The sequence below is a fragment of the Apodemus sylvaticus genome, chromosome 21, assembly GCF_947179515.1.
Source record: "Apodemus sylvaticus chromosome 21, mApoSyl1.1, whole genome shotgun sequence".
Lineage (NCBI taxonomy): Eukaryota > Metazoa > Chordata > Mammalia > Rodentia > Muridae > Apodemus > Apodemus sylvaticus.
In genome coordinates this window covers 34,978,122-35,003,391 of record NC_067492.1, presented here as the reverse complement: position 1 = coordinate 35,003,391, position 25,270 = coordinate 34,978,122, and the positions used below count along the sequence as shown (strand labels likewise).

The 25,270-nt window shown below is 43.5% G+C and overlaps 1 protein-coding gene across 4 annotated transcripts in view; it reads right to left on the bottom strand.

Annotated features, from left to right (window-relative positions):
* Csnk2a2 (casein kinase 2 alpha 2) overlaps window positions 1-17,625 on the bottom strand; it is a 37,457-nt gene extending 19,832 nt beyond the window's left edge. For 2 of the 4 annotated variants that reach the window (XM_052166221.1, XM_052166222.1), the window contains exons 1-4: window positions 17,134-17,306; window positions 16,358-16,469; window positions 6,374-6,475; window positions 2,963-3,013 (exon numbers count right to left, since the gene is read on the bottom strand). In XM_052166221.1, the coding sequence (XP_052022181.1) occupies window positions 2,963-3,013; window positions 6,374-6,475; window positions 16,358-16,469; window positions 17,134-17,237 (369 nt within the window). In that variant the 5' untranslated portion in view covers window positions 17,238-17,306. Of the gene's footprint in view, window positions 1-2,962; window positions 3,014-6,373; window positions 6,476-16,357; window positions 16,470-17,133 lie in introns of all 4 variants that reach the window. The other 2 variants (XM_052166224.1, XM_052166223.1) reach the window with 2 other exon arrangements.
* Window positions 17,626-25,270: the final 7,645 nt, after the last annotated feature.

Here is a 25,270-nt window from a genome sequence, read left to right as displayed (position 1 = left end):
CATGATGCCCCTGAGGCAGTGGCTCCCTACCTTCCTGGTTAGGGCTGTAGCCTTTTAATACAGTTCCTCATGTTGTGATGACCCCAACCATAAAATTCTTCTGCTTCTTCCTAATGCACTTATGCTGCTGTTATAAATTGCAATGTAAATACCTTACATGCAACACCCAAATGTGGTGCTAAGCGAACACCGGTCACCAAGCAATTGTAGAACCCATGGCACTGACGTGTCACCCAGCCAGGACAAATATTCTCTGTATAGTACAGTTATTAAAGCCATTTTTTAATACACTTCACAGTAAAAGGGAAATGATGAAAAGGAAAATCAGCCAGCCTGGTCTACAGAGTGAGTTCTAGGACAGCCCGAGCTACACAAAGAAACCCTGTCTTGAAAACAAACAAACAAACAAACAAACAAATAAAAAGGAAAAGCAAACCTTCCCATTAAGACACACACAGCAAAAAATAAAAAATCATTCTTAAGGATATAAAGATGAGAAGATTGCCAATTGGTGACCTGCCACCCTACTTAGAAGACATCTAAGAGCAGTCATTTGCCCCTCCAACGTCCACATGCTACCTGATATTTAGTGTTCTTTTAGGCTGACCAATAGCTTGGCTTAGTGTTCAAAAGGGATTCCCATCTCTCTCCTTCACCTGAAGGTTCTCTAAGGTTAGAGGATTGAGTCCAGAACTGGGAGTGAAACACCAGTTTGAAGCCAGGAAGCATGTTCATGGACACTACAGACTTCGAAAGCTGAACATTCAGGCAAACAGTGAGGAGCCCACACAGTTCCAAACTAAGAAGCACAGATAGGTCCAGAAATGGACAGACACAGTTAGGTCTGAAAGAGAGCAAACAGCAAGCTGAAAGCAGGAGTGTGAGCTAGCACACCAACATCCCTGAAATCTGCAGGAGACCTAAAGCTCTCAGCTGGAGACCAATAAGACCCAACAGCCATGGTAGCCTCAAGACAGGAGGTCACTGCCTTTTAGAGCATTACTCCACAGTAGCAGCAACCACCAGAGACAACGCAACTGTGAAAAAAAAAATAGATGAATGGCACAGCAAGAAGATGCAAAGATTCTCTATGAGGAAATAGATATTACATAAAGTATAAGAGAATAGAACACTATTTTTAAAAATTCAGAGACCGAAATGGACTCTAAAATACAAGGTCTAACATTTGAATTATATCTAGACAGTGAGAACAAGAAATGGGGAGAAATCAAAGAACACTGAAAAGATGGAAAGCCATGAGCTTTCAGATGGAAAAAGCTCAGCAGGAATCCAGAACAAAGGATGAAAGGTGCCCACAGGAATGTACACGCTTGAACGTTCAGAAGACTGGAATAAAGAGAAGTTCTTAAACACTTCCAGAAAATGGAAAGAAATCTTTAGATTGAACAGGAATGGAACCAGTGCTAACACTGTAACAAACTCTTCAAAACAGAAGAGATCAGGAATTCAACAGAATTACAGTCAAGATGTGAGTGAAGAGAATAAAAGATGTTCTCAAATATGCAACTTTGAAAAATGGCTGATTCCCATGATTTCTTTAAAAGTACATCTTTCAAAAAATATTCTTTAAAAGATTATCTTCAGAACACCTTCCTTAAAAGTTCAGATCCCAGAGAAACAGGCTTCCCAGGACATTATAATGTGTTAACTCCCTACAGAACCCGGCAAATACCACCTCTGAGAAACACAACATGCGGGTTATTGATTTTACCTGTAGAGGAGTTTTAATAAAAACACTTGTTACATACTGGAAAGGTATAAAATTTACTACTTTATTTTAAGTAAACGTATTCCTTTAGTTTTCATTAGAAACCCTTAAGAGAGATTAGCTAATATTACATGTGCAAATAAGGTTCTTTCATTTCAGCTGCAACACAAATGCTGGACCCAGTGTCTGACAAGATGGTTTCATCTCTAGCCTTTCCCTCAACAATTCACAAGTGTCTGATTCCTTGCCAGAGAGTTGTACTCACGCACAATTCCTCTCAGAACATTGGAAATTAACATTACTATTTTTGTTTTTGTACTGTTTTCAAACTGTGTTCTAAGATATGTTTTCTTTTTGTATGTCTTTTTTGTATGTCTTTTGTATGACACAAGAAACCTTATTAGTAGGCTCCATGAATAAACACAATAAAATAAACCCATGAACCAAGTTTAAAGCTGCACATGGCTGTTTAGTTTTATAACCGCAGTGGTCAGGAAACTGAGGCAGAAATAAAGGCTATGATGAATTCCAGGAAAGCCTGAAGAGTGCTTCAGAAATCATTCAAATGTTTTAAACATTCTCTTAAATGAATGCTTCAGCTGAGCAGAGTGCCTTACCCTGAGTACATCTCAGTACTCTGTAAGCTGAGGCAGGAGGATCTCTGAGTTTAGCTGGTCAACACATTCAGTTCTAGCCAGCCAACCAGTCAGCCAGCCAGCCAACCAACCCCTCACTTAAAAATAGTATATCCCGATCAAAAAGAAGATAATATATGTATCCCAGGACAAGATTTTTTGACAACAGTGACTCAGTAGATTTTTGCTATCAACTACTGTAGTGTATATGAACATATTTAGTAGCATCAATCTAGTGATTCCTTACACAGAAGTTCTCTTTCCACTTTTCTTTTCAGCAATGGCAGATGTCATGAAAATCAAAGTTAACACCCACTAAAACTGTGCTGTATAAAACAAGTGTGTTACAGATGAGGCATTATATTTCATGTTACAGAGGACTCCACAGTATAGCTAACTCCTTGAGGCAGCAAGCCAAAGGGCAGTGAATATCTCCTCCAGATTCAAGAACCCCAACCAAGGTCTGCACTATTGAGGATCCAAGTTGTCATGTGACTCACCAACAATATCCATGAGTGCTTTGATTCAGAGTTCAAATGGTACCCAAGCCATTCCCTCCTACCCCCATTAACCCCATGCCAGAAAGAAGCATACACACCTTAAAATCTGTATTATTGATATATTCAAATACCAAAGCTGGTGTCTTTGACTGAAAGAGAGAACAGTGATTTTTAGATACTCAGACAGTAATAAATACAATTTGCAAGGGTCCCTCCCACAAACCTCAAAGATGAAAAGGGGATTCCCAAATCAGAGACAGCATAGTTTTTCTTGTTTTTCTAGATTTGTCCTTGTGTGCCCATCTTCAAAAAGATCTGAAGAGGGTGCTGGAGTCCCTGGAGCTGGAGTACTATGCAGCTGTGAGTGGACTGAAATGAGTACTGGGGTCTGAGCTCAGGCCTCTGGGAGAGCATCAAGTACTCATGTTGAGCAATCTCTCCAGCCCTGAAAACCTTTTTTTTAATTTAAATTTTCAATTATTTATGATGTCTAGATTGCTTTAAAATAAAAGTGGGAGTGGGAAGGAGGCAGGATTATAGGCTGGCATAAGGGTGAATATTGCTCAAGTTCAGTCATGATCAGCAGGGATAGTATATACTATTTGCTTCTTTGTATGTGCAATGTTTTAAAAAGGAAGATTATTCTCCAAATAAATATTCTCAGCATCCCTGAGCAACATGTTCTATTATGATTTACTCTCAGCAATCTCCCAAGTCTCCACCAAGTATCAGGAGCTGCACACTTTGATCATGGTTGAATAAGCAAGATGCATACAACTGTTTCTATAGGTTTTCAGAATCTGTTGTCTTTTTAAGCTCCTAAAAGATCATCTGGGCTCAGAGGTACACCAGTGTAATCAAACTTTTAAAAGTAATATAGCTGGAGAGATGGCTCAGTGGCTAGGAACACTTGCTGTGTGAAAGCAAGAGGACCTGAGTCTAAATCCCTTACAACTATGCAAAAACTGGGTTTGTAATCTCCAGTATATGGAGAAAGGAAGATCCCAGAAGCTCAATGGGCACTCAGCCTAGCTGAAAAGACTTCTGGCTTCCAAACACATGCACCCTCATACACGTGTGTATAAAGCACATAACACAAACTTTCCACACAAAACCATAGTCTTTAATAAAACCAGTAAAGTGTTCAGTTTAATACTTCCTTTTAGAAATCTAGAGCTTAAAATGTCAGGTTTACTTAGGTGAAATAAAACCATGCTAACTGGCAGAAATAATGTTTCAGAAGTGGAAGAAAAGCAGTAGTTATAGGATTATAGAAATAAAAAATTCATCTCAAAAATTTTTACTGCTGAGAACTTTAGCTCCAAATTCTTAGGGAGTGGGCCACAGCACAGTCTTTACCCCAGCACTCTAGAGTTCTAGTAGCACCAAGAACAAATGATCCTAACATATTCATCAAGAACCTGACCTTTCTACAGACTCAGGTAAGCCTAATTCTCTCAAATTCAGGGGCTAAGGCTTCCCTTTCCATTTCTACCTACATCTATTTAAAAGAAGAATTATTTTAAATTATGTGTATAAGTTTATGTTCCTATCTGCAGGTGAGTACAGCTATCCACAGAAGCCAAATGTCTGACCCCTCTAGAGCTGGAGTTACAAGTGGCTCTTAGCTACCTGACATGGGTGCTGGGAATAAAACTCAGGTTCTCTGGAAAATAACGTGTGCTTTTAACCACTCTCAAGTTCTACTTCAACTTTTTGCCTAACTCATATATCACACACACAAGTTAACAAGTTACAAATACTAAATCAGGTATCAGCGACTTCAGTTAACTAAGAGCGGAAGGGAGGAAGGAAGAACAGAGAGAGAAAGTGGTGGGGAGGGTCCTTACAAACCATGTACTGACTCGTATTTGTCTTCTTTGTGCAAGGCCTTTAGATTTAGCCCCTAGTTCCACCTCTTGAAGTCTTAGTTTTGTGTGTGTGTCTGAGAGGAGAGAGACAGGTTGTCTAGCTCAGGGTGGCCTTAAATTCCCTACGTAGTTGAGAATGACCTTAAATTTCTGACCATACATTTGGCTTCCATCACCTTGCCTAATTTATACAGCTCTAGGGATCAAATACAAGGCTTACTTCTGCTATCAGACACTACCAACTCAGCTATACTGCTAAATTTATATATATATATGCATAGTGTTTAAGTGAGAAATATCCATTTTTACCTCAAACATTAACACACACACACACACACACACACACACTGAATTTTCATTCTCAAGTGGACAAACTCTTTTTAACCTGAACATTAACTAGTTCTGGGCTAGCCATCAATCTGAACTAAGCAGGATAGGATATATTATTTAATGACAATCATTTACAAACTTGTATATAACAACCCTTTCTCAGGCTTGATTAGGTTAAAAAAAGAAAAATTTTTTCTCATCCTAAATTATTACTATGAAGGTTGGCAAATTAATGTTTGTCAGTTTTTGTTTCCTTAAAGCACGATGCCAACAACAGCAGCAGCCTCCCAGGGATGAAGTGGGGTGACCCAGCCAAGTACTCAGTAGCACCTGCCCTACAGCACTCAGGTAGCCATTAGACTATGAGGATGTCCTCAGCATCCAGAAGCAAAGTCCTGCTTCTTACTCTCCTGGAGCAGGGAGATGATCAGACAGCAGGTGGACAGCAGCAGAGGACACAGTGGCAGGAAGGTGATCTCAGGATCAAAGCCTAGGGAACCAAATACTACCATGTTTTCCTTAGGCGAAGAAACAAAGGCAGCAGTACCTTAGGATAGGTCGAAATTAAGATTTTTATGATTTCTAATTTTTTTTAATCATTGTATATCTGTAAATACATGTGTATATGTTTGCACATGTGCCATGGGACACATGTGGAGTCAGAGGACAGCTCTGTGGAATGGGCTCTCTTGTTCTATCCTGACATGGTTTCTGGGGACCAAACTCTAGTCACCAGGCCTGTGTGACAAGTGCCTGTACCTACTGAGCCATCTTTCCCTAAATGAAGCATTTTAACAAAAGCATTTTAGTTGCAAAACTATGTAGATATTTTTATTTGTACATATACATGAGGGGCTTATGGTTGATACAGAACTAAAACCTGGCAGTATTCTTTTCAAAGAACTGGTGTTCTGAGACCTGTTTAGTTCTCTACACTAGAATCAACACAGAGATTCCCAAGACCAAGCTACTAGGGCGAGGTCAGAGAATGCAAACAGGCAGTGAGAAGTTTCAAAACAACAAAAACAGGTCTTCAGGAGCTATCTAGTAAAACTTTGTGGGCTAAATCAAAGAAACAAGGAACACATCTTTGGTAGAGTTTTTCTTTGTATATATTTAGGTTCCATTTAATGATGAGAGCACACCACTGGGTGTGACCATTGTATGGTTTTTAACCCCCTCCCCACCGCCCGACAGCAGTAATTACCAGTGCCATCCACCAGCCCATTATGTAGAACCACATAAGGTCCAGGGTGTTAAACAGCCCTCCCCAGTCCACTAGCACACGCCCCAGCCACAGGCACCTACCACAGGGTCCTTTACAGTGTCAATCAGCTTAATGATATTTGTTCCACCACGAAGGTTCTCCAGAATCTTAACCTCTCGTTTTATCTTCTTTTTCTTCACTGGCTTAAATACACAAGAGTAATCGGAAATGAGACTCCTTTTGAAGTTAACATAATAAATACAGCTTTAATCAATGTTAAGGCAACAGTACAGCTGTTTGCTGTCTACTGTGCTGGGTTAAAGAATATGCTTAAATCAGAAGAGAACGTGAGCTCAGTCATGGAGTCTGTTAGGTTAGCCATTTTAAGTTCCAGCTTATGTGGCAATCTCTAAGGAGTTATACCTAGGATATTTAGCAAACTTTAACATTCATGTAATTAGTATTTTAAAAATAAATGCATTTTTACTAGATTACTGCCAAATGTGTTATGGCTCTGAACAGCTGTAGACCATGGACAAATAGAAATACTGAAAGAAAATGGCACGGCACCGGCTCTTCCATGAGCTCTATGTAATTGTGTCTTAGGAGCAAGAACCAGATTACAGACATCAAGTTACAATCGTTTTTTCCATTTCCTATGGCCACTCCCACTTCCTTAATATTGAGAATCAAATCCGCTCAGAGCCAGTAACTCTCCCAACAGACAGATCTCATTCCTAGAGAGAGAAAGCTGTTGGATCAGCAGAGGAAGCTGATCTCATCCAGCAGAGACTGCTAAGTGCTAAGGCACTGACCTACAAGATGGAAAACTAAAGCTCTTCTTAGAAATACTCCCAGTATGTGTATCCTGTCTGGAAACGCAGTTTTGAAAAGGCAAGTGTGTCATAATATAATTTATAACTCACCTGGGCCAGCAACTTGGGTGAGCGTGCAGTACCTGCTAACTCTCTGACCTTTACCTACTGACTGAGAAGGAAGTCCACTGACCCCCAAAAAGCCTCTAAGCAGGAGGGTCAGCAGCAGAGGAGCTATTTACCCAAGGTCACAGCTAACAGAAGCAAGACTCAGGCCTCGCAACCTGACTGCCCAGCAGCCCCCTCTTCTCCCAAGTGGGTCAAGGGAGAGAGTGAGCTAAGGACGTAGACCACTTTATGTCAAAGCACTGTTATAATAATCGCAAGGTATAGAGAGGCCTTGGACTTTCCTGAATGATAAAACAAGACCTAAGGAGCCTTGGGTGGGAAGGTGGCATGATGGTTCAATAAGGGTACTTGCTATCATCAAGCCTGGTGACCTGAATTCAATCCCTAGAATCCACAAAGTCACCAAGACCCACACTTACAATTTGTCCACTGACCTCTGCATGGTGCTCTCTCTCTCTCTCTCTCCTTGTTCAACACACATACAAACACACACACATACATGCACGCACACATGTATATAATTTTTTTAAGGCTCAGAGATGACAGACAACGCCACAGGTTGGTTACTGAAACATGCCTCTGACCAAGCACAGGGAAGGTGGGCTAGATGGAGAAGTAAGCGGCTTGTTTATTGGACAAGAGGTGTGTAAGTATGGGGACCTATGCTCACACTTCTAGGTGCCTATGAAAAAAGCCAGGCATGGCTGTAGCTTGCTGGTTGGCTAGTCTAGCAGAATAAACAGCGAGCTCTAGATTTAATGACAGACAGTGTCTTAAGAGAGTAAGATGGACCTGTAATCCCAGCATTCTGGGAGGCAGAGGCAGGCGGATTTCTGAGTTCAAGGCCAGCCTGGTCTACAGAGTGAGTTCCAGGACAGCCAGGGCTGCACAGAGAAACCCTGTCTTGAAAAAACCAAATCCAAAAAACCAAAAAAAAAAAAAAAAAGACAGTAAGGTGGAGAAGGACGGACTAGAACAATGTCCCCTGGCCTTCTCCAGGATACCTGCACACCACATACACAAGGCAGGAGGAGAAGGAATGGAAAGGAGCACAGTATCACCTGCAACAGTGTCCACCTAGGGAACAAACTGTGTGTGCTTCTACGCCAGCTGCCATAACACTTCTTCTCCACTGTGCCAGGGTTCCCAGCAGAGAGCTGGCTACTGTGTTCTTCACATCTCTTCTAGGAATCTTATTTGGTCTCTTTAATCACAACCTCAATGTTTGTGAGAAATCAAGCGCCATATAAACCAATTAAAAGCAGCTAGGGAAGGAAACATAAATGGCAAGCAGCGTCTAAGTCTAAAACACGCCAACGCCGTGAAAGATATGTACTAGTTCAGATTTAAAGAAGAAAACAAACGAATGTAAGTAACTCAGGAGCTGTGCTTCCCTACAGAGAAGAGTGAACCTGCAAATGTAAACAAAACCACAGACTAGATAACAGTACTGGGCTCTTAATTTTTTAACATGACTATTATAGAATTGTGAGAAATCACAATTTTAAGTAAAATACTAAAACACTTAGAATAATTGTGATTTACTCTCAAACAGGTCATAAGAAACATGTTAAACATTCTGTATTTATATACACACATCTGAAACATACTAATCTACATAAACGTGGTTGGTGTGTGTGTTGGGGGGGTCTACTTATGGGAGAAAAACTGAGAAGGATAAAGCCAATGTTCAATCAGCCCTCCTGCTCCCGACAGCGCCCACTCACAGGGACCCAGCACACACACTGCTTCTCTGCACTGCCACTTTCTCCAGCCTTGTGTTGCTCCTTAGCTCCCCAGAGACACAGGAGTGCGGCTCCTGGAACCCAGAAAGACTGGCTGTTTTCCCCATATCTAAAGAGAACTCACGGTGCGGCTGAAGCACAAATCGGATGCCCCTAAACAACCCAGAGCAGACAGCTGGCCACTCTGAAATGGCCCAGGGGCCCACAGTCCTCAGATGCTGCCAGATACCAACAAGTCTAAAACAGAAAGTGACCCACAGCCCAGGACAGACCCCTTCAAAGCACAGGGCAGTGAGCAGTTCTATCTGTCTCCATGCACTGCTCTGAGCCTAAGGAAGATTCCAGAAGCTAACTATTAACCAGCTTAAAGAGTAAAAGAGATTGTTTAATTCTACCAAGGGAACCAGTGAAGACAACATTTGTCAGAGAGCATTGCTGCCCCTTTAAAAGCTTTACAAGTTTTATAGAAATACAGATCTTTTGGAAAGAGCAGGGTCCCACTGGCCACCAGGGAGAAATCACCAAGCATGCTACCAGGGCACCAGACATTTATCTAATTCAAATGGTTATCTGTTTCAAAGATCCAAACAGCATTCATTTAGCTGTATTCCAAACTGATTTTTTCCCCCTAACTCAAAGTAGATAAAGCAGAAAAAGGGTTAACTGGCCACCTTGCTGCCACAGCCCTCAGAGCACTGGGATCAGGTATAACTACCATGTATGCTGAGAAACTATTTAAAGCAAAGAAGTTTTAATAACAAAAACTTGCTTATCATTTAAAATGTTTTAGATGTACACTCAGAAAAAAAGGGCAAAATGTCTATTCAGAAGGTTTTATGTATGTGCAGGGCAGTCCTGGCCATCTGGAAGACCCTTGTTCTAACTGGCCCAGATCTAAAAAAATAAAAATAATAAAATCTAAGCTGGTGACACACTGTAGAAAAGCTGACAAAGCCCATCACCTTCCTACTCAGCCCAGAGCCTTACTCCTTTTAGAGCCAGTGCTGTGGAGTTTAATGTCAGTATTCATTGCAATTCAGCTTGTCAACTTTTGCTTACCAATTGCCTGTGAATCAGAATCTCAATCATTAAAGTATCAAAGGCAAAGCCCTTTTAAAATTTATTTCCAAGTTCAACTAGATTGATAAATTCAAGACAGACAATATAGCCACCAACTTTTAAACTTTGATCCTGCTATCAAATCAATGACTGCTGAACAAAGGTGTTCACCCATCCCTTGCAATGAGGAATTATAATCAACAATGCATGCCAGCAATGAAGAATGATGGAGGAGGGAACAGGCTTAGCCAGGCTGACATGTACTTCCTCATTTGCATACATCTTTGAAAACCACTACATTTGACCTACATAAAAATTATGAGCTAACCAATGTGATTCACAGCTACTTTTCCACTTGTCTTTCAAGTCTTATCACTCTCCATACACTACCAGTTCCTGCAGGGGAATTATTCTCAAAACTAAACAAGAAAAAAGGCAAAGTATTTAGAAAACTAGTTTAAAAGATAAAATAAAAAATTAGCTAGTGTGGTGTATATACTTGTGACCCTTGTGGTTGTGAGGCTGCTACAGTGGAAATTACAAGTTCAAGGCTAGCCTGGTCTAGCTGGTGAGATTCTGTCTCAAACAAGAAAGTAATGTTAAAACAGAAAACATGTTGGTGATGATACAAAGAAGAATCCTCACATACTGCTGTTGGCATTATAAAATGGATCAGCCACTGTGAAAACTTCCTCAAAGAAGCAAAGTAATCAAGAAGAGTGACATAGGCTACAATTCCACCAATCAGAAGGCTGAGGCAAATCATCAGTTCAAGACCAGCCCAGGCAACTTAGAGATGCCATCTATATATAAATAGAGAGATAAATTACCATATAAACCACCAACTGCACTTCTGAATATATACCTAAAAGCAACAAGGCACAGGCTATAAGAGGCATTTGCATGTCCATGTGCAGAGAGCTTAGTGCTGGCCATCAATGAACAGATGGATATGAGTCCATTACCTATCCTATAAAAGGAAGGAAATTATTTTTTTCCTTTTTAGTTTTCTTTGAAACAGGACCTTACACTGAAGCTTAGGTTTGCCTTGAATTTAGGGTAATTCCCTCTATGTCAGCTTCTGTAGTGCTGGGATTACAGGCATACCTAGCAAAAACTAAACTGTATCATGTGCATATAGGCAGCATGTTAGGTCATATACACCAGTCATAAGCCAGATTTATGACTTCATTTATGAGATACCTAAAAGTCAAACAACAACTGGTGGTTGCTAGGAGCTGGGGATAGAGGATTGGGGATCTATCATTTAATGGGTATAGTTTTAGCTTTGCAAGATAAAAAGAGCTCTGCAGATAGAAGGTTGTAATGGTCCTAATGGCATTATGAATTCATTTAATGCCACAAACTGCACCCTTAAAAATGGTTAGATGGTTAAATTTTATGCTATATTCAATATACATAAAGGGGGGAGGTTGTAAGCATAAAGCAGAGCCTTTTAATCTCACCAAGTTACAACCCCTTTGACTATTGGCTTTGCTTTTAAAATTGTTCAATTAGTTTAACTGTAACACTGTTATTACTGAATCATATTGCTCTCTCAGCACCAAGCTTATTAAGCACATTTAATCTTCTCAGGTAAATTAATTCTTTTCCTACAGTTTACCCAAAGCATCTAATGTCATAGAGCTAAGTATTGGACCTGACATCTAAATTTCAGGCAGTTTACTCTTTGGGCATACTCTGGAAAGAAAAGCACTAGAGATTATATCAGCTACACACCCTTCTACCTTTATAACACATAATCCTATTTTAATGATGAGAAAAGAGCCAAAGGACATAAATGAACACAGAAGTCAAGTGCTCTGCCCTGTGTCTCACGTGGCTAGCAGTCTACACTTGGAAGATGGACGGTAGACAGCAGACCCATAAACTCACTCGGTTGTTAATGCCACAAGAAGTCTTGAGCCATACACAAGGGGACTCTTGATCACTACACTTTCACACAATTTCACTCTCAGATTATCTCTAATGTATTAAAGGGATTAAACTATACACCCCACAATCTGCTGAGTAATTACTTTGAAACTTGAGAGAAACTGTATAGGGCAAACAGGACTAAAGCAGGCTCTCAACCTGAAGTCAATGACCCTGCACAGGGGTCACCTAAGACCATCAGAAAATACACGGATAGCTACATTATGATTCATAACAGTATCAAAATTATAGTTATAAAGTAGCAATAAAATCCCAGCACTTGGGAGGCAGAGACAGGCAGATTTCTGAGTTCGAGGCCAGCCTGGTCTACAGAGTAAGTTTCAGGACAGCCAGGACTATACAGAGAAACCCTGTCTCAAAAAACAATGAATGAATGAATGAATGAATGATATGGCCGGAGGTTACCATAGCATGAGGAACTGTATTACAGGGTCACAGCACTAGGAAGATTGAGAACCACTGCTTTAAAGAAACTGGTGCGTGACCAACATGATGTCTCCGCAGATGAAAGCATGGGCTGTCAGCGACCTGAGTTCAATCTGGGGACCACAGTACAGAAGAAGACAAACACCACCAGCTAGTCATCCTCTCTCCCCGCACCCCTAAAGAAAACAAGAGATTTTAAAAAACTAAACACACACACACACACACACAAAAAAAAAAAACCACAACCAAGGCCTGAAATCGAGAGCAGACAAAGCAGCAAGCACGCTTCTGTGGGAACGAAGACAGAACTTACTCAAATTCAGCCTGCATCAAGCTCAGCTTCCAAACCACCCCCTTCAGAAGATTAAAGCAAAGCAGAGACAGTTCCTTTTATGTCCAGTGAGTGCCCCTTTCTCTACCATGACAATTCAGAATTACCAACAAGTAAACCATCAAACATCTCCATCTCCCCTGTGATACACAGATTCCTATTCGCACTCACCCTCTGATCCTATAGAAATCAGTCTGGTGTCTTTAATGTCTTCATTGACCTATAATGTCAATGTTACAAATAACTCTAGCCAGTTTACATACAATTTCTACTAATTTATGTTACAAATACTGCAATACTCCTTTAATAGCTACTCATACACTATGAAATATCTGCTAAAATTAGAATTCACAAAAAAGTAAAACTTTTATTAACATGTCTCTGTTTGGTTTTTTCAAGACAGGGTTTCTCTATATACCTCTGGCTGTCCTGGAACTCACTCTGTAGACCAGGCTGGCCACCACTGCCCAGCAACATGTGTCTTTATGAAGATGTATTGGTACATATATTTAAATGATGGGTAAGAGACCCACCCTCCCTCAGACAGAGAGGGTCCAGAGGAGGGAGCATTTCATCTTATGAAGACACAATCATTTGGATATGACAAAGGCCATCAGCAAAGCACTGAATCACTAATAAAGATCTGTAATCATTGCTAATCTTCCTTTTAAGAACCTAAAATTGTATTCTATTTTGCTGTGTTTGAGGTGGGAGAAGGGTAAAGACTAGATCCAGGGCCTTAAGCTCACTAGCTATTGCTTTACCAGTGAGCAACCACCCTAGCCCTACCAATACAAAAACAAAAAACAAAACAAAACAAAACAAAAAAAAACAAAAAAAGAACTATAAATATGTAAGACATGTTTAAGACAAATTTTAATACCACCATTGCCTTAATCAAGAATATTGAGCCAGGTGGTGGTGGCGCACACTTTTAATCCCAGCACTTGGGGGAGGCAGAGGCAGGTGGATTTCTGAGTTCAAGGCTAGCCTGGTCTACAGAGTGAGTTCCAGGACAGCCAGGGCTACACAGAGAAACCCTGTCTGCAAAAAAAAAAAAAAAACACCAAAAACAAAAAAAAAAACCAAAAACAAAAAAATTAATCTCAGACCTGCACACATGTTCACAGACACATTAAAGAAATTGTTAATAAGAGCATTTACCTTAAAAAAAAAAAATCACAAAACTTCCACTTGCAGCTTTTTATATTTGTAAAGCCCTCTAATAGCCTCAACATTCCTTGACAAATGAAATACTTAGAAATCTTACATGCAAGTTAAATGAAATAAAAGCCCTTCATCATTATGTACCCAATTGTGACAAAATGACAAAGACTGATATGAAGTGTCACTGAGGGCCTGTGCCCTGTCTCAGTTACAACCTGCAATGCAACTTGTCCCTCCTGCAGGCTTGTAGGAACAGCAAACCTTTCCCAGACTACCCCAAACTGAGCAGCCGGCAACTGCTAAAGGCTTAATTTTCGATAGGAAAATATCACAATAGTAGGTATTAGTCATAACTTCAACTTATTTGAGTAATAAGCATAACTTTGGATAAAGTCTGTTCTTTTTGAAAAATAATACTTCAAATCCATTATAAAAACAAAACCAGAATATTAATGAGTAGCTTCTTTTTTATTTCTTTCTGTGACAGGGTTTCTCTGTGTAGACCAGGCTGGCCTCGGAACTCAGAAAACCGCCTGCCTCTGCCTCCCAAGTGCTGGGATTAAAGGCATGCACCACCACAGCCTGGCAATGAGTGGCTTCTTACTCTATCCTTCAAATATAAATAAAACCTACACAGAAATGCCACGGGGTTTTGATAGAGGAGTATGAGGTAGTTCAGACTGCCCTCTAAGAGAATCCTAATACCTCATGAACTAGAGCATCAAAGGCTCTCCCAATCTCATGCCTGAACCTTGAACCTTCCTTTGTGTTCGGTGTGAAAGCCCACAGCCCAGCGCTGAAATGACACTCGGGCATGAGGAAGGGGAGAGAAGAGCTCTGGGGAAGGGCCACGTCAAGAGTGAGGATGATGATGAGTTCAGATACAATTATTTCTTTGCGCACACTGGATGTGTTAAATACATGCAAAGGCTCTTTAGAGCAGAGGGAAAACTATCAAGCAGAAGTTCTTTACAAGAACAATCAAAAATTAATAATACTATGCTTCCCTAAACACACAGGGACTCATACACACCTGAGCACTATTCCCTTCAAACACTCCACAGGAAATGGCACTTAGTCCAAAAATGCCACTGCGCAGACATTTCCCTGAAACTGCTTTAGACTTGGTGAATTCAATCCTCTGGATGTATAGCCGCAGACCATGGACATTACTATGATTGTAGTAATGCTTTAAGATGCAAATGTCTCAAGTAACTTCTACTCAAACAGGTTTATGTAAGTAATGGAAATTGTATGGTTTCCTCTAGCAAGTTCCCTGAAGGAAACATTTCTCTGCTTAAATAAAACACACCCCTCCCATAACTACAGACCTCTAATGTACAACTCATACTTAGTGGGGCCAAGCTCCCTATTTGACATCACTCCTTACTTCTCACCCTAGTGTCCTGGGCAGCAGCGTCCCCTGTCTCTTCAGCAATTCTGCTCCTTCAACGTTAGGCTAGGATGGTAAGGAGCATTAGTAGCAGCCATTTTTTTTTGAAAGATGGTTTACACAATGCTAAAATCTACACTGCAATTGAATGAGGACAGCCCTATGGCACAAGCTTTTCAATCCCACATTCTTGTTTACTGGGCACTGAAAATCAGGGGAAATGTTACCAGTCTCCAGTGCTGTATCTCACTAGTCACACATATTAAGTGATCTGACAACATGAAGAACTGCCCAGATCCTAAGGTGACATGCATTTGCATTAAATGACCTGACAACCATGAAGAACTAACTGCTCAGTCCTAAGGATCACTTTCTCAGACAACCTACAAAGCACTATTTAATCTCTAATCACCTGTACAGAAACTTGGCTGACTCTTCATGCTCATTAAGATCATGTCTTCATTTGAGTGATAACAAAAGCCCTATCATTATCAAAGTGAGAGGGCTAGTCTTGCCACTGAGACAGTTTTGTTCCAGTTATTAGTTCAGGGGCTAGAATGTATTCTTCTGTTGCCCCAAATCTCTTTTAGTGGCTGGCTTCTATATTCCAGCCCACCTGAAACTTTACTGCTAAATGAAATTAAAATATCAACTGAGGGAGTTGTCCTGTATTTTTGGCTTTAAACTTATCTCTAAGCAGACTCCAGTTTTGATTTGTTTTGGGTTTTTGAGACAACTTTTTTCTGGAGTAATTGGGAGCAGAGAATAAAACAAATTAGGAGCGCTACACTGACAAATTCTCCATGCAAATGCTCTTGCGAATACCTCTCTATTTTGTATCAGATGCGGCCCTTCTCACAAGCTTTGCTTGAGAAGTTCAGAATTTACACGTTAAATGTTCCTGACCTATTAAGACCAGCCTGCACATTTTCTCAAAAGTTCACAGGAAAAAATATGGTAGGAGTGCTGCAGGAGACACATAAAAGCTTGAATGGCTTATTCTGGAATAGCTGGTCCTTTTACCCTGTAGGGGGAAAGGTTACATGCCACTGTAGGACACTCACCTTGAGGATTTTTACAACCACCCTCTCATTGTTGGTGATGTTAATGGCCTCAAATACTTCACTATACTTGCCCCGACCGAGTTTTCGAACCAGTTGGTAATCATCTTGATTACTGCGAAAGACAAGAAATACATATAAGTGCCAGACTTTGGGATTAAGCAAGCCTACCTCTACTATACATCCATCCACCAGCTCCAACTAATCAAGCATTTGGAAGTATTCACACATCAACTCATTCTCTAAACAGAAGCTTGGGTCCTTTCACTCCGCAGAGCTCCTAACCTAACTGCCTCTTAATAAGAGGAGGAAGGGGCAGCTATGAGGCCTTATGAGCCTCCGTTGTTAAGGGGACTGAGCAAAGCATCCCCCACCCCCACCCCGTGGTACTGGGGTGCCCGCCTGCCCGCGGCTCCACAGCACCTGCCTCCCATTTCACACCCTCCAGGGGGCCACTGCCGGCTTTAGAGAATCTGCCCATGTTCAAAATGATCCTCCCACCCAGCCTCGTTTCAGAAAGTAAAAAGGTAGAGATTTTAACAGCTCAAGAGGACAGCCAGAGACTTCCCATCACATAGAAGCCCAAAGTCTGAGGAGGAAGGGCCGCCCCCACCCTGACCCCACGCTTCTCCCCACCGGCTGCTGAGCCGGGGACCGGGGCAGGGCGGACAGGAGAGGCCGGGGACACGTGCGGCCGGGGCCCGGCCTCCCTGCCAGCCCCGAGGCCGAGCGGCCGGCCGGGTGCGGTTCGCGCGGGGGGCGGCCGGCGGTGGCTTTACCCCCAGCTCGGGACGTGGGCTTCGTAGTCCCAGTACTCGCGGCTCCTCAGGCTGTTCACCTCGGCGTAGACCCGGGCCCGACTGCCCGCGGCCGGGCCGGGCATGGCGGGCGGGACCGGGGGGCGCCGCGGGGCGCCGAGGGCGGCGGCGGCGGCGGCGCGGCGCGGGGCGCGGGGCGGCAGGCGCGGGAAGCGGCGGGCTGCGGGCCGCCCAAGCAAGAAGAGGAGCGCGGCGGCGGCGGCGGCGGGCGTCCGCGCCAGGCCGGGCCCGCGGGGGCGGGCTGACGGACGCTCGGGCCGGGGGCGCGGAAGGCGCCGGCCGAGCCGGCCCGGGGCCTTCGGCAGACGGCAAGACGGCTGGGCTCGTGCTCCGCGGCGGCCTCCGCTCGGCTCGCGGCCCCCAGAGGCGGTGGTGGCGACAGCGGCAGCCACCGGCCGGGAGAGGGGTAGCGGCGGAGGTGGCGGCGGCGAAGAGGGAGGAGGAGGAGGCGGAGGAAACCCGGAAAAGGGGCCGCACTCGCCAGGAGCGGCCGCCGCCCAGCCCCGGGCCCGCCCCGGCCCACAGCGCCCCCTACAGTGCGGGGGGACTATGGCCGGCGCCCGCCCCCTCAGCGATCTCGCCACCCGCCAAGCAATGTGGTCGTCTGCCTGCCCACCTGCAGAGGTGCCACCCACCCAGGAGTCTTTGCCCTCGACTGGCGCCGCTCTAGCATAGCCCCACAGTCCAGTCACCTCGTGTCCACCCACCATGACCTCCCATACTGGTCCTGGGCTGACTTGCTTTTAAACCCAAGAACCCTCACCTCAAACTGTCCCTTATCTTCTCCCTCTGGATCCCACCCTGCCACCCAGAGATCCCCTCCTCAAGTCCAAGAGGTGGAGAACCTCCATGGAAAACCAGGCTAATCCTAGAGCTACCCTATCCTCTCAATTCCCTGTCCAGATTCCTTCGAGAGCCCACTGAGTCATCCTTTGGGCCACTTAGTTAAACCAGGTCCGCCAGGTAGTTTCCCCATAAAGTTACGGTTTTGTTCCCTTTGTATTGATCCGGTAATTTGTGGATCATACTTTGAGACTGTAAATATCCATTTTTTTTTTTCCGGAGGAAGTGGAACTGGGGAGTGAGGCGTTCTGCCTCAAGGAGAGCCTAGGGGTTGGGTATAACTAGATGAGCACTACAAGCCTTGAATAGTTTTCTGTCTTTGATCTCCCGGGGCCCCTGGCTATCTTATTTTCCTGTTCATATTCTTTATCAACAAGGATCTCCTCTCCCAGCCCAGGTTGCCCTGACTCTAAACTGTCCCCCTACACACACACACACACACACACACACACACACACACAGTGTTTTCTAGATGAGGCCATGTTTCCTCTTTCTTCATATACCTAACTATCCAGGTTCAAGTCCCAGTTCTGTAGTTTACAAGTGATGCAGATTTGAGCCAAAGACCCAACGTCTCTGTGCTTCAGATTTTGTAGCATCAACCCAGCACCTACTTCACAGAGCTGTGCAGAGACTTAAACCGGGTAAATTAGGACTGCTCAATATTAAAATACTACATGTTCATGATGTTATTAAACTCTACCACCTTTCCTTCCCTGAGAGCAGGACATGCCCATCTTTCAGTTCTTCTCCCTGAGCTTGGCCAGGGGGTACCTCTGCCACCCCACAAATGACTGACTTTCCTTAAAGGCCACTTTCTCTGAAGTTGACACTTCTCTCAGGGACTTGTCCATGCCCTTCGTAAAACTGTAGCTTGACCTGAGTTCTCTCCTGGTTTGCCATCTGTCCCCTTCCTGTGAAAACAATGTAAAGGCATGGCTAGGGCTGGGTGGTCACCACCAAGTCACTCAGTGTCTGCCATGCTGGAAGCCTTCAGTCTACATGGTGCTACTGCCCGGCAGATGCCATGCTGGCTACAAAGAGGACCCTGAAGGTCATATGCATGGACCACCTGACTGTCTCTCTGTGATGCCCGGAGAAAGGACACACCACTCATAACAGTACTGTCAGAAACAACAGTGTCACAGCAAAACAAAAACAAAATGACAACAACAAACAAAAAACAAAAAACAAAACAAAAAAAAAAAAACTTGAGGTGCTGCTTTAGATTAAAGGAGACTGAGAGCCACCCCTGAGGCTGCACACTGTAATCCTACCTGAGGAGTAGACTGTGGGGTTCAAAGCCAGCCTGAGCTACATAGTAAGATCTTGTTTTGTTTGTTTACTTTGTAGTGGGGGAATGCCGTCAGGTGGGGTGGTGCATTTCAGTATGCTTGGTACTCCAGAGGTTAAGACAGGAGGTGAGCATGAGTTTGACACCAGTCTATCTGGACTATGGAGTGAGACTTGTCCAAAATCAAAAATAAAACAAACCATACACATTTTATTGCTCAGAAGCCTAGAAAGGCAGACACACTATTTCTACTGTCCTCATCATTCAAAATCAGCAAAGAATATCCAAAATAAAGAAATGGGTCAAGCTGGGTGGGGTAGTGCATGACCGCTGTCCTAGCAGTCGGTAGGCTAAGGCAGGAGCCTAGCTTAGGTTCTGTAGTGTGCTTCAGGCCAGCATGGCTTATGTAGACCCTGTTTCAAAAACAAAAGTCAACAAAAAAGCAAAAGCAGTAACTGTGTGTGTGTGTGTGTGTGTGTATGAGTGTGTGAGTGTGTGAGTATGTGAGTGTGTGAGTGTGTGTGTGTGTGTGTGTGTGTGTGTGTGTGTGACAGAGATAAAGCTTATAGGACACTCACTGGGGTAATTTTAATTTGGAGTGTATATTATATAATACCAATGCTTTAATGTTAACTTGAAGTATATGAGCTTTATATTGGGGTTAAATATGAAAAGCCCTTTGGTTTTATGAATTTCAGGTGTTGAAGGATGAATTGTTTTAATTTCCACAATGTGTTTTCAAGTGGTCCTTTTTTTGTTTGGTTTTTTTTTGGATTTGGTTTTTTCGAGACAGGGTTTCTCTGTATAGCCCTGGCTGTCCTGGAACTCACTCTGTAGACCAGGCTGCCCTCGAACTCAGAAATCCACCTGCCTCTGCCTCCCAAGTGCTGGGATTAAAGGCATGTGCCACCACTGCCTGCCTCTCAAATGGTTCTGCAGAAAACCAACAACTAACAAACACCCATGGGTTCCCAAGGACATGACCATGGAAAGAAGGGACCACTGTCTGACAATGAAATAAGTTGCATGCTGACTCTAGCCCTGGAACCCCAGGACCCTGGAGGCACAAAGGCAGGAGGATCGAGAGCTTGAAGGCTGCCAGGATTTCATAGGAAGACCTTGTCATAAAAGAAAAAGCCCACAAATCTGCAACTTTGTGCAAACTGAAACACCTTTAAAAACAAGAGTTGTGGACTGGAAAAAGATATAGCTCAGGGGTTAAGATCACTGGCTGCTCTTCCAGAGGACCCAGGTTCAATTCCCAGCACCCACATGGCAGTTTACAACTGTTAATGCCAGTTCCAGTGACACACGTGTAGCCAAAACACCAACACACATAAAAAAAAAAGAAATTAAAAAAAATGAATAAAAGTAAAGCATTTAGAGAACAGATGGACCTTGACCTTGATTATTTTCTTTGTCCCCCCCCCCCCCCACAAGGGTTTCTCTGTGTAGCCCTGGTTCTGGAACTAATTCTGTAGACTAGTCCTGGAACTAACTCTGGCCTCGAACTCAGAAATCTGCCTGCCTCTGCCTCCCAGAGTGCTGTGATTACAGGCGTGTGCCACCACTGCCCAGCTGACTTTGATTTCAAACATGCCAGCCCCACTCAGTCTTCTTTTAACACATTCTTAAGATCTTAATGTTGCTCTAAGTCTAGCTTTCTTAGTTCCAGAAAGCTCCGGATGCTGTGCAGGAATTGTAGCTCGTTTGAGCCCTGTACCTCTTTTTCCTCCGCATGTGTCAGATTCTCAAAGGAGACTACAGCCTGGAGAGGATTCTAAGCCACTGTCATTGATCTGAGAACTATGCCCAGGCCCTGGCAGAGCCCCATTCTTTGCCTCCTCCACCCTGGCCCCACCCACATCCTTGTTCTTGCCTCTCAGCCTTCACCACCTTGCCCACACCCATGTCTCATAACCCGATCCCACACCTGTGGCTGCTCGGAGACTCTCCCACACAGGGCTCTGGCGCAATGTACTCCGGATTTGGCTGATACGCCATTGGCTCAGCCCTGAAACCTATAGCCAGGCCTCCCACAGCCAAATGGAAGGTGTTTTTATGGCTTGTTGCAAAGTAGGATGATGGGTGCCCCACAGTGTTGGCAAAGACCCACTGTTTTTGTTTAGTTTTTTTTTTTTTTTAAATCCCCTTTTCTTTATATGGCCAGCTTGGCAACCGTCGACATGAGGTGGTACCTGGCAGTCTAGCTGAAGGAATCTGGCTTGGCTTAGTGAAAGACCAAGCAGGCAGTTCTGCACAAGTAGGTGGACGGACAGAGAGCACCCGGTGTTGACTTTTCTTCACTGTGCTTGTCCCTTACGAGTGAGTGCAATCAGAGTCACAGAAAAGAGGATGCAGGGAGATGCTCGAGTCAGATCATCCAGGGCTTCCCCACCAACATCTCTTCTAATCTCCAACTCCGTCCAAACACTAACACGTTTCCCAAACAAAACCAAAGTCATTTTGAAGATCTTAGAGCATTTTCTGTCGTTTTTTTTTTTTCTCCTGATGCTGGGGATCAAATCTAGAGTCCCCGTTCACCTGTATTGATAAGGTCTATTCTCAAAACATTTAAGAGGTTTTACAGGACTTTTACCTCACATTGTTTCTTCTTTAAAAACTTTAAGAGTTGGATGTGAGCTGGGCAGTGGTGGCACATGCCTGTAATCCCAGCACTCTGGCCCCTTGTTCTGGAAAGACTCAATGAAGCAGTATTCAGCAAAACCAGAACGGGGAAGTGGGAAGGGGTGGGTGGGAGGACAGGGGGAGAGAAGGGGGCTTACGGACTTTCTGGGAGTGGGGGGGCTAGGAAAGGGGAAATCATTTGAAATGTAAATAAAAAATATATCGAATAAAAAAATAAGTTTAATAAAAAAAATTAGGAAAAAAAAAGAAAAGAAAGATAGGAAAGAAATAATTATGGCTTTTGGTACTGACAATACCGTGCCTTTTCTTTCATGTGAAAAGACTAAAATATGTATGTTTGTGTGCTTAAGTATATGTTTATAGCCGGGCGGTGGTGGCACACGCCTGTAAACCCAAAACTTGGGAGGCAGAGGCAGGCGGATTTCTGAGTTTGAGGCCAGCCTGGTCTACAAAGTGAGTTCCAGGACAGCCAGGGCTACACAGAGAAACCCTGTCTCGGAAAAAAACCAAAAAATCCAAAAACAAACAACAACAACAACAACAACAACAAAATATGTGTTTGTAGATCACAGAGCTAGAAGGGAAACCAGAAGTGGGGAAAGATGTTTTTTTAATTTTTATTTAGTGTGTGTAGTGGGGTAGGGTCGAGCATATGCCGTGGTATTTGTGTGGGAGGTCAGAGGTCACATTTCGGGAGCCATTTCTCGCTACTGTGTGTGTTCAGGGATCAGATTCAGGTGGCCAGGCTTGGGGGTAAATGTCCTTTCCCAGTGAGCACCTCCACAGCCTGACACAAGATCTTAGGGGCAGTGGGTGTCTACACTGGGAAAGCACGAAGGAGGATGGAAGGAAGGAAGGGGCCAGCTGCAGGGAGCATGAGGGAAGCTCAGGGAGGGGAACAAATGAGAGCCAGGGATGTCTGAGGACGCCATGACGAAACCCAATACTCTTGCGTTGTAACCTAAAGAAATAAATGATACGGAGGCTGGAGGGATGATTTGAAGGTTAAGAGTTCTGGCTGTCTTCTTGAGGACTCAGTTTTGATTCCCAGCATCCACATGGCAGCTCACAACTGTCTGTAGCTCTAGTTCCAGGAGATCTATCTGGTCTCTATGGAGACACACACACACACACACACACACACACACACAAAGAAAAAAAGTTTAAATAAATAAATAAATGTGGGGAGCTTTGGGGGGGTGGCGCTTGGCAGGAATCTGACTTTAGGCCATGACAAGGAAGTAAGCTCAGGCAGGAATCTTAATCTTTGGGAGAGGGGGGGCTGGAGAGATGGCTCAGTGGGTAAGAGCACCGACTGTTCTTCCAAAGGTCATGAGTTCAAATCCCAGCACCCAGATGGTGGCTCACAACCATTCGTAAAGAGATCTGATGCCCTCTTCTGCTGCTGTCTGAAGATAGCTACAGTGTACTTACATATAATAAATAAATCTTTACAAAATCACTTTAAAAAAAAAATCTTAGGGTAGAACAAAAGAAGTAGGCTTCAGGCAAGAATACGACTCTGGGCTAGGTCAGGGAGTACCAGGACAGCCAGGACAACACAGAGAAAAAGAAACAGTGATCACAGGAACCCTGCGTCTTTGTTTATGGCCTTGCTAGCCCCTAGATATTTGTGTTTATTGTCTTGCTTGTTCCTCAACCTAGAACGGACCTTAATACTTGCATGTAATTAAAATGGTATAAAAGCAGATTGGGGAGAAAAATAAACCTGCCTCAGCCTCAGAATTGACTGGGGTCATGCTGCAGCATTGTTTAATTGTCTCTTTCTTTTTAATCCTCACTCCTGAGCTGGAGAACTTGTTGACTGACTGAGCGGGTTTTGGTCAAATAATAAAAAACAAGGGATAAGGCTTGGCCAGTAGTGGCACATGCCTTTAATCCCAGCACTTGGGAGGCAGAGGCACTTGGATTTCTGAGTTCAAGGCTAGCCTGGTCTACAGAGTGAGTTCCAGGACAGCCAGAGCTACATAGAGAAACCCTATCTTGAAAAAAAAAAAAACAAAAAGCAAAAAACAAAAAACAAAAAGCAAAACAAAAACAAAAAACCACACACACACACACACACACACACACACACACACAAAAGGTGCACATTAACCATGGTAAAAAGAATGAGAAGGGACAGTGAAATGACTCAGTGAGGGCGCAGTGACACACTAGCTTTTCGTCATCCAGACTTCAATCCTCAGAACCCACGTAAAGGTGGAAGGAGAGAAGCAGCTTCCCAGAGCTGTCCCCTGACCTCCACACTAAAGCGATGGCACGTATGTACCCACACGCACATATGATAAAAAAATAATGAAATAAACCAGGTGTGGTAGCACAGGCCTAACAATTTTTAAATATCCTGTTTTTTTGTTTGTTTGTTTGTTTGTTTTTGAGACAGGGTTTCTCTGTGTAGCCCTGGAACTCACTCTGTAGATCAGGCTGTACTTGAACTCAGAGATCTGCCTGCCTCTAAATTAAATGTAAAAGGAAAAGTCATCATACTTGCTTCCTGCTATTCTGCTTCCGTTAGTATGTCACCCTACATGGGAAAGATCTCGCAAGTGATTGAAGTAAAGACTTTGAGACTGAGAGACTGTCCTGGGTCACCAAGATGCGCTTGAGGTCACTATGACCTCCTTACAAGGGGAGGGGAGAGGGGGACAGTCAGAGGAGGTGATGTGTGGACGAAAGCAGTCACCAGAAGTCAGGATGTGGGCTTGGAAAATGGAGAAGACTCTGTACCCAGTTGGCGCATGGACTCTTGAAGTTGGAAAAGCTGAGGAAATGAATTTTCTAAAGTCTTTAAAGTAAACATGCAGCCCCATGAATACCTTGGTTACCAAGGAAACCATTGAGTGTCTTTCCTGAGTTGCTCTCTCTTGTTTTTTTAGGGGACCTCCCCTGAACCTGACACTCACCCTTTGGCCAGGCTGGCTGACCAATGAATTCCAGGAATCTGCCTGCCTCCACTCCCCCAGTGCTGGGGTGACAGGTACATGCCATCATTCCTGACTTTTATGTGAGTTCTAGGAATCAAAACTCAGATTTTCATGCTTGTATAGCAAGCCCTTTACTGGTTAAGCCATCTCTCCAGCACCAAATCCCAAACCTTTCAAGTATGAGGTAACTAGAGATAAATTCCACACAACTTTATATTTTGGGTGAACAACTTCACCAAAAAACACTGTACAGAAAACACACTCATCCCTAGCTTGTGTGCTAAGAAACATGTAAGATGGAAGTGAGTTTTGTATTTTGACTTAAGTCCCATCTCCCAAGATATTCCATTACGTATATGTAGAT